At 28.7% G+C, this 13651-nt stretch overlaps 2 protein-coding genes and 1 long non-coding RNA gene across 10 annotated transcripts in view; 1 reads left to right on the top strand and 2 right to left on the bottom strand.

Annotated features, from left to right (window-relative positions):
- Positions 1-13651, top strand: part of LOC123660590 (cGMP-dependent protein kinase, isozyme 2 forms cD4/T1/T3A/T3B) — a 103729-nt gene that overhangs the window by 70486 nt on the left and 19592 nt on the right. The window contains exon 3 of the mRNA XM_045595645.1: positions 7751-7970. Coding sequence (XP_045451601.1) covers positions 7751-7970 — 220 coding nt within the window. The remainder of the gene's footprint in view (positions 1-7750; positions 7971-13651) is intronic.
- On the bottom strand, positions 1421-4932 carry LOC123660591. Of its 8 annotated transcripts, XR_006744223.1 has the most exons (6): positions 4277-4397; positions 3508-3822; positions 3262-3428; positions 2399-2723; positions 1580-1711; positions 1421-1451 (listed from the first exon to the last, which is right to left on the bottom strand). XR_006744223.1 is itself a non-coding variant. In XM_045595648.1 (5 exons), the coding sequence occupies exons 3-5, from the start codon at positions 3422-3424 to the stop codon at positions 1706-1708; spliced, it is 540 nt and encodes a 179-aa protein (XP_045451604.1). In that variant the 5' UTR covers positions 3425-3428; positions 3508-3822; positions 4767-4932; the 3' UTR covers positions 1613-1705. The 8 variants fall into 8 exon arrangements, 3 of the variants coding, with proteins under 3 accessions (XP_045451604.1, XP_045451603.1, XP_045451602.1); XR_006744222.1 differs by lacking the exon at positions 2399-2723; XR_006744224.1 differs by lacking the exon at positions 2399-2723 and having other exon boundaries at positions 3216-3428.
- On the bottom strand, positions 5125-5916 carry LOC123660592. The gene is made up of 2 exons (XR_006744227.1): positions 5315-5916; positions 5125-5186 (listed from the first exon to the last, which is right to left on the bottom strand). It is a non-coding gene; the product is annotated as an uncharacterized LOC123660592 (long non-coding RNA).

Consider the following 13651-nt stretch of genomic DNA (forward strand, 5'->3'; position numbering starts at 1 on the left):
TTTAAGTAAGTTCTAAGATAAATTAATTTACGAGGGACCGGCCGTGAGTTACATTAATACAAACACACGCAAGTCACGAAATTATTAAGTAGTATCTACTATTTAACTCACATGTAAAATATCTTGTAGGCATTGTATATCTCGACTAACTTGGATTGAGAGAAAGGTATGGCAAGTGTTAAGCGTTAAACATTGCATATATATCCACAGTAGTAAAAACATATTGACGTGTTAACTACTTATGTCCAAACAAATAAGAAATTCAAGAAGGCAAGCCAACCTGCATAGGATTCGAGGTCGTCGACTTTTCTGACGAAAGAATTAAATTAGAAGACAACAGAACAGACACAGACTTGATGCCAAGTCTAGGTTAAAGATCATTTATTTCTCAAAAGAATACAATGCACTTACATGAAAAATTACAAACACTAAAATTAAAATATATATATATATGTTGGGTATATTGCAATACAATATATAAAAAATTTATAGTCGAGACAATAAATAACAATATGTAGGGTAGTATTAAAATATATATACACAAGTTAACAGAAATATGCGCAACTGGAAGTGTCATTGTTAAGGAGTTATTTTATGTTTAATACACGTATTAATTATCTATCGTTGTGTCCATTTATTATAAATATTCTTTGACGATTAGCAGGAAAGTGGACATAGGGTGCCAATCAAACCACCAATTGCAAATTCATGCGACGTTTCGATCCTTTATTGGACCATCATCAGGCATCTATAAAATATAAAATCATTGAAGAAAGCTGTATACATAAACCAATCCATAACAACAAACAAACAAAAAGAAACCAAATCCTCAGTACCTTTACATACGGTAGTCAAAAGACATCTCCCCGTCAAAGTTCTTTAAGTAAGATTCTAAATTCCAAACATTATATACTATTTTTTAAGTTATATTCTAAACTTTAATCTCTAAATTTTGAAAATTTAAACTACAACATTTGAATTTATTAGGTAACAATATGCACACTTTTAAGTTATTAAGTTTTTAATTTTACAATTTCAAGGCATCAAATTCTCCGAACTTGACTATTGAACTGCATCTAAAACATCAATCATATATGTACACACAAATAACCATCAAAGACTGACAATATCTACATAACGATCAACAACCAACATTTTATATTACCTTTACATATGTTAATTAAATTTATAATTTTTTTTCCTCCTATTTTGGTTCCTTTAATTTATATTATTTCTACCCACATGTATTTTTCTTCAATTTTATATATTAATTTTTATTATTCATTATTTAAATTGTTAAGATTTACAAAATATTAGTCATTTCTTATCAAATTGTCATTAAAATTAAGTCATTTAAAATTGGCTAGTTAAAATTTACATTAATATTTCTATTTTGTAGTTATTGCTCTTTAAATTTACATTTTGTTCTCCAACCTCTTGTATTTTCATGTCTAAAACAACAAATTATACATAAGCCACAGCCGAACACGTTACATTGTACAAGAAACAAACTACCCACTACAAGTGTACTAAATACGGATTATGAACTATAATCATTATAATACAGGCTTTTACTCACATATAGTCGCATCAATACATATTTTTGATTATTAAATTACATCCTCCAATTAGTTTTTTAATTTTAATTTTTTTTTTTTTTTTTTTTTTTTTTTACGGCCGAAAAACACGTCACTCCACATGGATGTCACAACTGTCAAAAAACCCCTCGTTATGTCTGATTGAACACAGATGTTACATGCAAATAATTATCAAAATGTCAAATATTACCACTTACAATTCAAAATTATTAATTTTCAAAATTATTACTTATTTTCAGGAAAATTCCATACATTTAATTATATTATATTTCAGATTTATACTTTTTTAAAATATCGTTATACAAGATGCTCAAATTATTTGTGTCTGTTCTTTTATTCACTGTGTTATTTACTTTGATAAAAAACATTTCACTAATATTTCTTTTAAACCAATTTCTTTCGTTGTCTAATATACTTGTATTTTCAAAATTAAAATTATGATGTTGGTCGAAATGATGGGATGCTAAAGCAGTCTTATTATCTTTTGCGGCGTTAACATTTTTACAATCATTCACATGTTGCTTGACTCTCGACACAAGAAATTGTTTAGTTTGTCCTATATAACAACGGTTACACTCACAAGTAATTTTATATACCAACCCACTACGTTCTTCTTTTTTTAAAGGATCTTTTAATTTAGTATAAACACTATTTATCTTCAATAAATTATAGAAAGCTAATCTTACATTTGTGCCTATAAAACATCTGTTAATTTCATATGACAGCCCTCTAATAAAGGGAAACCGACAATATGTGAAGGAGTTTGCGACTCTAATGTTATTATTCAAACGATTACTTACTTCCTGTCTAAATTTTCCTACAATCGCGTTAATGAAAGACTTATTATATCCATTTTTTAACAACAAGTTACTAATAATTTTATAATTTTTTTCCCAATGTGCTTCATTACTTAATTTAATCATTCTATCCAATAACCCAGTAATCATTCCTATCTTTTGTGCACGTGGATGGTTTGATTCGAAATTCAACATTCTACCAGAACTTATCGGTTTGATAAACCAGTCAGTAATTAAACACCCTTCTCTTCTTTCTATCAAAATATCAAGGAAAGAGATGCGATTGTTTTGTTCTATTTCTAAAGTAAACTGTATGTCTTCATTAAACCTGTTAAATAAATTTAGAATATTATCAACTTCACTCTCAGGCACCGCTGCCACTGTGTCATCTACATATAATTTAATAAACGGAACTTCAAATGGTAATGATTCTAAGATTTTACTAATTGCATAATTCATAACTATATTTGCAATAACGGGGCTAGCCGGATTACCCATACTACTACCTTCTATTTGTAAATAATACTGACCTTCAAACACAAAGTAACTCGACATATAACAAAAATTAATCAATTCAATTAATATATCTTTAGGAATTTTGACAAATTGTTTGATAATATTCCAAGTTTCATTAACTACTTCTAATATTAATTTCTGTTTTACATTGGTGAATAATGACACTACATCTAATGATACCAAAACATAATTACTTTCTAATTTTACGGATTTACTAAATTCTACAAATTCAAACGAGTTCCTAACATTAAACTGATATGTATCTACCAATGGAGCTAGTTGTTCATGCAAATAATGTGCTAACTTGTAACTGGGTGAGTTTATGCAGCTAACTACTGGTCTCAATTTACATGTATTCTTATGTGTTTTCCTCAAACCGTAGATCCGCGGAGCAACCGTGTACCTCGACGTCAACCTTTCAGCACGTGATTTATCAATTAATTTTAATCCCATCATCTTCTTGACTATATTGTTACCTATACGCTCGAACTTGTTAGTGGGGTCTTTATCCATTTTCCTGTAAGTTTCCTCATCATTAATTAAATTAAACATTTCCTTCCTATATTCTTCCCTCCACATTATTACAGTGTTATTACCTTTATCTGATCGTGCAACAATCAAATCTTGTCTATCCTTGAGGAACCGTCGTGTATACGTTAAGTTTTTTCTAATTATCTGATGTTTTTCATTCAATTTATTCTTTTTATAAAAATTTGAAATGACATTAACTACTCTGGATCTTAAATTATTTTTAATATTTTCTTCAGTGGTTTCACAATTTTCTACCTTTACCGATGCAATACCATACTCAACGTCCTTGATAACCGTAGGTAGATACTTCATATTATTTTTTGTCTCCACCCCAAATTTAGGTTCCAATTTCAGGATACTTTCTACTTCTGTTGGTAACCCTATATTTGTAAAATTAAACACCTTGTTATTTGTATTATCCAAATTATTTCTATTCAATTTTTCTTTTACTAAGTTCGATAATTTTTTAATGTTATTTTTCTTTATTTTGTCAAAAAGTTTATCAAATCTATTGTTATTCATATTTATACACTTATCCAAGACGTCTCGCGGTACCACTTCGCTAATTAATTCTTTTAAATTTTGTATTTTTATCAGTAGTTGTTCAATGTCCCATATTGTTACCTTTATTTCAATATTTAAAAAAGAACGATGAAAATTCTTTATTAATTTATCTACTTGTTTATTGTAAGGGTGTTTTTCTAAAAGTAACGGGTATGTGCATTTAAAGTTTTGAATAATATGTTTCGGTATAACCTTATTGAGTCTACATTGTAATAAAAAAATTCGTCTATTCTTTAGTGAAGCTAATTTTACTGTGCTATTGGCCCAAACCTTAATATGTTTTACAACTTTTTCTCCATAATTTTGTTTGATGTTATTAAAAAATCCCCTCGGTAAATTCTCATTATCTATCGTTGTGTCCATTTATTATAAATATTCTTTGACGATTAGCAGGAAAGTGGACATAGGGTGCCAATCAAACCACCAATTGCAAATTCATGCGACGTTTCGATCCTTTATTGGACCATCATCAGGCATCTATAAAATATAAAATCATTGAAGAAAGCTGTATACATAAACCAATCCATAACAACAAACAAACAAAAAGAAACCAAATCCTCAGTACCTTTACATACGGTAGTCAAAAGACATCTCCCCGTCAAAGTTCTTTAAGTAAGATTCTAAATTCCAAACATTATATACTATTTTTTAAGTTATATTCTAAACTTTAATCTCTAAATTTTGAAAATTTAAACTACAACATTTGAATTTATTAGGTAACAATATGCACACTTTTAAGTTATTAAGTTTTTAATTTTACAATTTCAAGGCATCAAATTCTCCGAACTTGACTATTGAACTGCATCTAAAACATCAATCATATATGTACACACAAATAACCATCAAAGACTGACAATATCTACATAACGATCAACAACCAACATTTTATATTACCTTTACATATGTTAATTAAATTTATAATTTTTTTTCCTCCTATTTTGGTTCCTTTAATTTATATTATTTCTACCCACATGTATTTTTCTTCAATTTTATATATTAATTTTTATTATTCATTATTTAAATTGTTAAGATTTACAAAATATTAGTCATTTCTTATCAAATTGTCATTAAAATTAAGTCATTTAAAATTGGCTAGTTAAAATTTACATTAATATTTCTATTTTGTAGTTATTGCTCTTTAAATTTACATTTTGTTCTCCAACCTCTTGTATTTTCATGTCTAAAACAACAAATTATACATAAGCCACAGCCGAACACGTTACATTGTACAAGAAACAAACTACCCACTACAAGTGTACTAAATACGGATTATGAACTATAATCATTATAATACAGGCTTTTACTCACATATAGTCGCATCAATACATATTTTTGATTATTAAATTACATCCTCCAATTAGTTTTTTAATTTTAATTTTTTTTTTTTTTTTTTTTTGTTAACGGCCGAAAAACACGTCACTCCACATGGATGTCACAACTGTCAAAAAACCCCTCGTTATGTCTGATTGAACACAGATGTTACATGCAAATAATTATCAAAATGTCAAATATTACCACTTACAATTCAAAATTATTAATTTTCAAAATTATTACTTATTTTCAGGAAAATTCCATACATTTAATTATATTATATTTCAGATTTATACTTTTTTAAAATATCGTTATACAAGATGCTCAAATTATTTGTGTCTGTTCTTTTATTCACTGTGTTATTTACTTTGATAAAAAACATTTCACTAATATTTCTTTTAAACCAATTTCTTTCGTTGTCTAATATACTTGTATTTTCAAAATTAAAATTATGATGTTGGTCGAAATGATGGGATGCTAAAGCAGTCTTATTATCTTTTGCGGCGTTAACATTTTTACAATCATTCACATGTTGCTTGACTCTCGACACAAGAAATTGTTTAGTTTGTCCTATATAACAACGGTTACACTCACAAGTAATTTTATACACGTATTAATTTTATACACGTATTAATTTTTTTAAAAGTGAAATCTTATCAATTGTTTTGCTTTATTCTAAATTTTAGTATTTTTTTATTATAATTTAAAAAATATTTTACTATTATTATCTTCTTTCCTTGCCAAATTCCATAACCCGTAATTTAGTTTTAAATTAATGACATTCATGTAGTTTAGTTTTTAATTACCTAGATATTTTTATGAAATTGAATTAATTAGTGCTTAGTTTATAAATTATTATGATTATATTATTCGATTTTTTATATAGCTTTTGAGTAGTTGGTTGAAAGTAAAAAGCGATTCAGCTGACTTAACGTCGTTTGGCAGTTTATTGTACAGTTGGGTACCTTCGAACATTACACATCTCTTCCCATTGTTAGTGCGTGGTTTGTGAAGTATAATATCATTGCAGATCATAATTTCATCTTTTATATTTCTTGTTTTTTTGTTAAAGTTATTTTAGAGTGTAAATGCTTGTTTAATATTTTACGTATCAATAAGCAATTATAATAAACATAAGTTTTATGAACATTCATAAGAGAGTTTCCTTGTAACGTTTTTGGTTGGAGTTGAAGAAATTATATTTAAACAAAAAAAAATTATTAATTTACTTTGTGCTACTTGTAAAGGTTCTAAGTTTGTTTTTTCCGCTGAGCCCCAGATTTCAACCAAATAATCTATGTGTGGCTTAATAAGAGAATTATATATAATATAACATACATCATGTGACAAACATCGGACGATGATTTTTATAGCTCCCATTAAAGAAGTTAATTTCGATTTTATTTTATGGATATGTGGTTTCCATGTCAATTTACTATCCAATATTAATCAGCTATTATATATAATAAATATTTTTCTTGGTCAACTTTTGTTATTTCTTGATTAATACCTTTTGATATATTGTTTATTTTTTGGAGCAAATACGATGTATTTAGTTTTTTAGATGTTTACTGTAAGCAAGTTAGATTGAAACCAAATATTCAAGATATCCAAATCGTTCTGAGCATACTTTGCGATAGTTTCTAAGTTATTTCCATAGTGAAATAAGCTACTATTTTCTGCATATAACGAGATATCACCTCAAGTTCATAATAAAATCCTTTAACATATAATAGTTAATAGAATATACAAATGATTTTAAACATATTTTAGTTCTTCATACTTAATAATGCTTATTTGTAAGTAATTTTGCATTATAAACGATTATTTTAAGGGTTCATAACATGTTCATAAGTTAAAACAAAGTTAATGAACCTCACGCGATGTGTATACCCACACAACATAAAATTTATTTTTAGGCATTAGTCATACAACAAAAAATAACGCTGACAAACAAAAAATCCGCTTTACAAAAGCTTTGATATCAGTAATTAATGTAGGAATAAATAATATTTTTTTGTTGTTAATGTACTAATTAATTTTTCAACATCATATAAAGTTATAATTTCCTCTAGTTCTATAAAGTACGAAACTTTTTGCAATATCCCGTCAAGATTTCTAACGAGACTGGTTGTGAGTCACCCATGAGAAACGATTAGTATCTGAATAAGCAGCCTTGGACATTTAAGGCTGTGTGTCAATACACAGTTCCGTTATTATAATTTTATGTTATGTAATTTAAATTAAGATAAAAATGCTTTGAGTATATTTTATAACAAAAAACCAAACGGATGAAGTTAGTTGAGAAATTTTATAATTATATTACGATAGCTATCTTTATAGACTGACGCAATTTTGTGTGTAGTTGTTATGTGATCACCAACGCCATTTTTTCTTTTTGTTTTGATTCTAATTCAATATTTTTGTTTTCAGAGGGCAGAGTTGAAGTTTCGCGCGAAAACAAGTACCTCAGCACGATGGCTCCGGGTAAGGTGTTCGGTGAGCTGGCGATCTTGTACAACTGTAAGAGAACCGCAACCATCAAAGCAGCCACCGACTGCCGACTTTGGGCCATCGAACGACAATGTTTCCAGACCATCATGATGAGAACTGGACTTATTAGACAGGCTGAATACACTGATTTCCTTAAGAGGTAAGCTTTTTTATTTATAGAAGTACAGCACATACACTGGTTGTAAACATTTACAAAAATTATGAAGACAGTTTCTACCGAAGAACATCTTACGAGTACATATTTTTATATATATTTGTATGTACATATGTTACAAATATGGCTTATCATTTTTTACACATTTAGTAAAACAATGTCATGTGTTGTTTACTAGTTTTTGTTGCAGTAAACAACTGTGTTTAGTTTTGTTGTAGTTCATTTAAAAGCTAATTATTCAATTTGGTTTGAATATTTATAGAAGGACAGTTAATATTTAACAATATCAGAATATTATTATGTAGTATTAAAACTAGTGGAATTTTCTGTTACGTAAAACAGAAATTACTTTCTTACCATAAAACTTACTAAACCACAAATTAAATAGTCGTATTTTTAAAAGATAACTTTAATTATACGTTCACTTTTTAAATAAGACCAAAATGTTGCAAGTTATTAGGGAAAATAAATATTTGAGACTCCTTGAAAATATCTAATGAATGAATGAATGATATGAGCTTTGTTTATTTGCCAAAAAAGCTAGTTCGTTTGTCAAATCAAGTAAATTGTAACGAAGTATTTTCGTAGTAACTATTTCAGGGTGCGATATTTTTACACCACACGGTGTTTACGTTTGCGGGGTCATCAACATTACGATTATGAGTGACTTTCGAACAACGTAAAACAACGTGGTTTGTTTATAAGTCTTTGGATTATTTTTATTCTCAAGTCAACATTTCTTTCTATTACATTACGTTATCTTTGGTTTTATGGACAGTTTTTTTAAATGTTGTACCTACTAGTATTTTTTTCGAGTACGTTGATCTCTTCGTTTTATTGTATGTATGTCGACATACTAAAGCGTTCACGATTTAGACTTATGTTTTGTTAAGATTATTCAAATCTTGAGTTACTCCGACACCTACATAACATATCTACTAATGTAATTAGACGGAAAAGTTTGTTGTTGTATATGTTGATGATTAAAAAAAAAATGATTATTGGCTAGGGAGGTTTATAAATATCCTTTAAACATCATACTACGACTCTCTACGACGTGCTCTATTTTTGTATTACTGTACAATGCTTATACTTATGACTTTGTTGTTCGCTAATGCAATAAACAAAATTTATAAAATTCGTGTAATGTTCGTGACGTAGCTTTGTGGCCTTGACGTTGACCCATGGTGAAGTCTTGTTTATATTTCGGTTTTTTAATTAATTAATTATTCATTTTGAAATATTAGAATTTCTAAACTGATTACATTTAAAAAATCGGTATTTTTTATGAAATTCAGTAGTATTTTTCAGTTATAAATCTAAAAATCATAATGCAAATAATATATAACTGATACAGTCACTACTTTTTGGTATTACATAATAAAGTCTTTATTATATTATTCATATCTTATGTAAATGAAATAACTATAAATATCTCATTTTGTTATCAATTGTTAATATATTAACTATTTTATGCCTAAGTCATTACTGTAGTCGTTTTATCTAATGTACAAAATATTATTTAAAGATCTCTTTTGATAATTGTTTAGGGTATAAGGGTTGTCATTTGCCGATGTCGAAATAAAACTGCGCTATCAATCACATTATTGTAAAGCTTTTATATTCTCTACTTTGTAGTTGGTATGATAGTAGATCGCGTTTACAGGGTTTGTTTAACTAATGAAGTTATCTGATATATGTTGGTACCCAATAGATAAATGCTTATGATATATATTCCACCATCAAATTCCACATTGTCTGAGATAATTATCTTCGCAACTAATGAATTAAAAAGTTGTAGTTTATTCGTTAACTTGCAGTGTTACAATTTTTTATAGACCTATTTTACATCCTGCTGATGAAGATTATCAATTATACTTATGGCAAGATAACCCTTATCATCACCATTTCAGCCTATCGCAGTCCACTGTTGGACATAGGCCTCCACAAGTTCGCCCAAAATGGCGTGAACTCATGTGTATTGCCCATAGTAACTACGCTGGGCAGGCAGATTGGTAACCGCAGGGCTGACTTTGTCGCACCGAAGACGTTTACCCTTACCATCAAGCAGTGAAATATACCCAAAATCATTTTAATTTTGATATAACAACAGAGACAAAATTGTTTCAATTCATTAATATAAAGGGAACATGTCAATTTGTTGAAGCCGTCAACACTGAAACGCATTGCTGGGAACAATTTAGTCTGAGGGGGTAATGAACTGAGCCTCTTATGCAAATTCAATGGGCGTACGACGTCCTATTCTTCTACTTTCATGCATCGAATTGTCGTCGACACCACTTCGTTCAGATAATCGAAAGGTTAAATTTCATAGGAACATTTTCTTCTTATTTTATTCAAAATTCGTTTTTATATTTTAAAATATTTTTCATTAACATAATCAGGCTATAATTAAAGTTAAAAAAAGTTATCCACATTTTTTAACTTAATTCGTCGGTGTTTTAATGTACATTCTACGATATTTTCGCTAAATCCTAACCAATTATGATAATAGTTTTTACAGGATTTCATAGAGGTGGTCGTTGAAATGATTTAGGGGAAACACTGCTTACGGCAAACAAAATTGAGATTTTCATAATCATCATTATCACTCACTTCAGTCACACAGTCCACTGCTGGATATAGGCCTCCCCAAGTTCGCGCCAGACATCCCGGTTTTCCTCATTCCTCATCGCACAAAATCGCAGTTGTTACCTAATTTAAATATTGGAAGCACCTTTTTAATAAGTTCTTTTTAACTCTAAAAAAAGATGAAGGCTTATAAAGTAATGTTATACATATAATTTACATAAATTCATTGTAGTACTACATGCAGTTCTAGGTACCGTGATATTATTCATATGGTGTCATGTTACGAAAATATACCGTTTCTTTTTCTTTGAATCCCTATACTTATTTCGTACATGACTTCATTATGTATATTGTAACGTTTTTCTTTTCTTTCTCAAAGAGTTTTAAAACTGAAACATTAATTCACTTTGTTTCGTGACTTCATTTTATAGCAGATAATATTATCAAAGTTTTACAATGTCCCTGTGTTTATTTTAATCATTATCATCACGTTTGTCCCGCATTTATGTTCAAGATGCAATCGTTACGACACCGCGACCGCCCTGTTATCCATAAATCACATCAAGAAGGCCTTTCCCCGACAGTGACTTATAACTATCGTAATATTGAGTATACTCTGTATTCACGAGACGCAAACGTTGTGCATACATCCTTTTTAACAAAAATTAAGACTATTGTAAAACAAAGACATGATGAAACTTGTAAATATTACCCAAGAGGCTCGTGCGATACTTTGCGAAATACTTGTCACGTTGTAGCTCCATGACATTTGAATTTTCAATCCTTTCACTCATACTTTGTCCACGATACTGTATCATTGTATAAAGACTGGTCATAAATGCGTCACTGCCACACAATGTTTCCGTTTGTATGTTTATTATTATTTAAATAAAAAGTCGAGGTCCTTTTAGGAACCGAGCTTTGTCTGTAAATTAATACCTATTTATTCTGATACCACAAAAAAAAAAACAATATTTAATATATTGTCCTTAAAAGGTGGAATTATGTTTTTTTTTTTAATTTCATATTTTTATTTGTTTTATACCCATTTTTTACATTAGTTTAATTATTTAAAGTATGTACTAATAATATAAATTAAGTAGTAGGTAGCTAATAAATCATTTTGTCATCATACAATTGAGATGATGATAGATTGCATGTAATGGGAGAACAGAAATTCCAAGTAGTGTCATATATCATTGTGTTTGATATTGTTGACTTTTATATTGGTATTCTAATTGTGGTTAAATTGTTTTTCATTCAAGCATCTGCCGTCTTGACATACATTGTCCACATACTTTATCTATAATTAATTACTTGTCTGAAATATTATTCTGCTATTATGGACTTAGGATGTATTGTAACGTAATAATTTACATAGATTACTGTAAAGGATAATGAATGCAAATTCAGTTGCTTTAATAAAACAGTTCTTATCGACGAAACTTATAATAGCGTCAATTAGTTTGCTTTTTCTTTTTTAATTTTAGTGTGAGACATTTAAAAATAATATTACGCTAAAATATTCATATATTTATTATTTATTAAGTTAAAAATAATGATTAAAATAATTAAAGTTAAAGACGTCTTAAAAATCGTATCGATACAAAAGAATTAAATAAACAAATACCTATGACGTACACACGTGGTCGTTCCTAAGGTAAGCAAATTAGTACTTGTGTTATGGGTAACAGCCAGCTGACATAGCGATATTTTTTAACCGACTTCCAAAAAAGGAGGAGGTTCTCAATTCGACTGTATTTTTTTTTTTTTTTTTTTTATGTATGTTACATCAGAACTTTTGACCGGGTAGACCGATTTCGACAAATTTTGTTTTAATCGAAAGGTGGTGTGTGCCAATTGGTCCCATTTAAATTTATTTGAGATCTAACAACTACTTTTCGAGTTATATCTAATAATGCGTTTTTACTTGACGCTTTTTTCGTCGACCCACGTTGTATTATACCGCATAACTTTCTACTGGATGTACCGATTTTGATAATTCTTTTTTTGTTGGAAAGGGGATATCCCTAGTTTGGTACCATGATAAGGAAACCAGGATCTGATAATGGGATCCCAGAGGAATCGAGGGAAACTCTCGAAAATCCGCAATAACTTTTTACTGGGTGTACCGATTTTTTGATAATTTTTAATTTAATCGAAAGCTGATGTTTATCATGTGGTCACATATAAATTTTATCGAGATCTGATAACTACTTTTTGAGTAATCTTTGATAACGCGTAGTTACTTGATTATTTTTTCGTCGATCTACGTTGTATTACTTGTCAATGTAATTGAAGTCGGTTTTTTTTTTCGTTTGCGAGCAAACACAATTATTTATTAATACATACATGAAAAAGGATGTATATTACACCCAGACTTAGGGCGGGAGTCGAAGACACAACCCTTGTAGCAAAAAGCACTGTATCCTGCGCCGTCAAGCTAGTCAATAATGTTATAATAGATAATTATAACTAATAAAAAAACATTTATTTTTTTAAATTAAATTAATTAGTTCTAACACATACATATAACATGACATATACAAATAATTAAAATTTATGTTAAGTTACCAACTGTAATTATTAAGGTCAACGATTTCTACATTAAAATTAGAGATAGTAACTTTCCTTTAACTCCCACTTTTTTAACAAATTCTGCCATAGGCATATCAAAATACTTTTTATACATTGATAAAAAATAAAATTAAAAATTGACAATTTCTTATGTTTATGCCACATTTAATTCCATATGCTATAAAAATATTGCCTGTTATTGAATTTCAATTTGTCATTTATATGTATTACAAAACCGTCTGTTATATTTCCTTAGAAACGCTCGTTCGTCTTAATTCTGATGACGTCATAAGTTCGCAATAATAACATAATTACATGTATTTCTTTATAGATTTATGTGTACAGATGTTATTATTTATCAAGTCCGTTTACATAATTATAAAATTGTGACGCAAATGAACAAAAAATCTATCACGTATCTTTGAAGCTGAGACAAAGAACAAATTATTGTATTATTTAGTAATGTAAAGAGGTCATAGTTAAAACGGTCAAAGTTA

This window comes from Melitaea cinxia, chromosome 15 (assembly GCF_905220565.1).
Source record: "Melitaea cinxia chromosome 15, ilMelCinx1.1, whole genome shotgun sequence".
NCBI lineage: Eukaryota > Metazoa > Arthropoda > Insecta > Lepidoptera > Nymphalidae > Melitaea > Melitaea cinxia.

What these genes read in the sequence shown, in the direction of transcription:
- LOC123660591 (XM_045595646.1), bottom strand. Translation starts at nt 2,950, where the DNA reads ATGTCGAGTTACTTTGTGTTTGAAGGTCAGTATTATTTACAAATAGAA.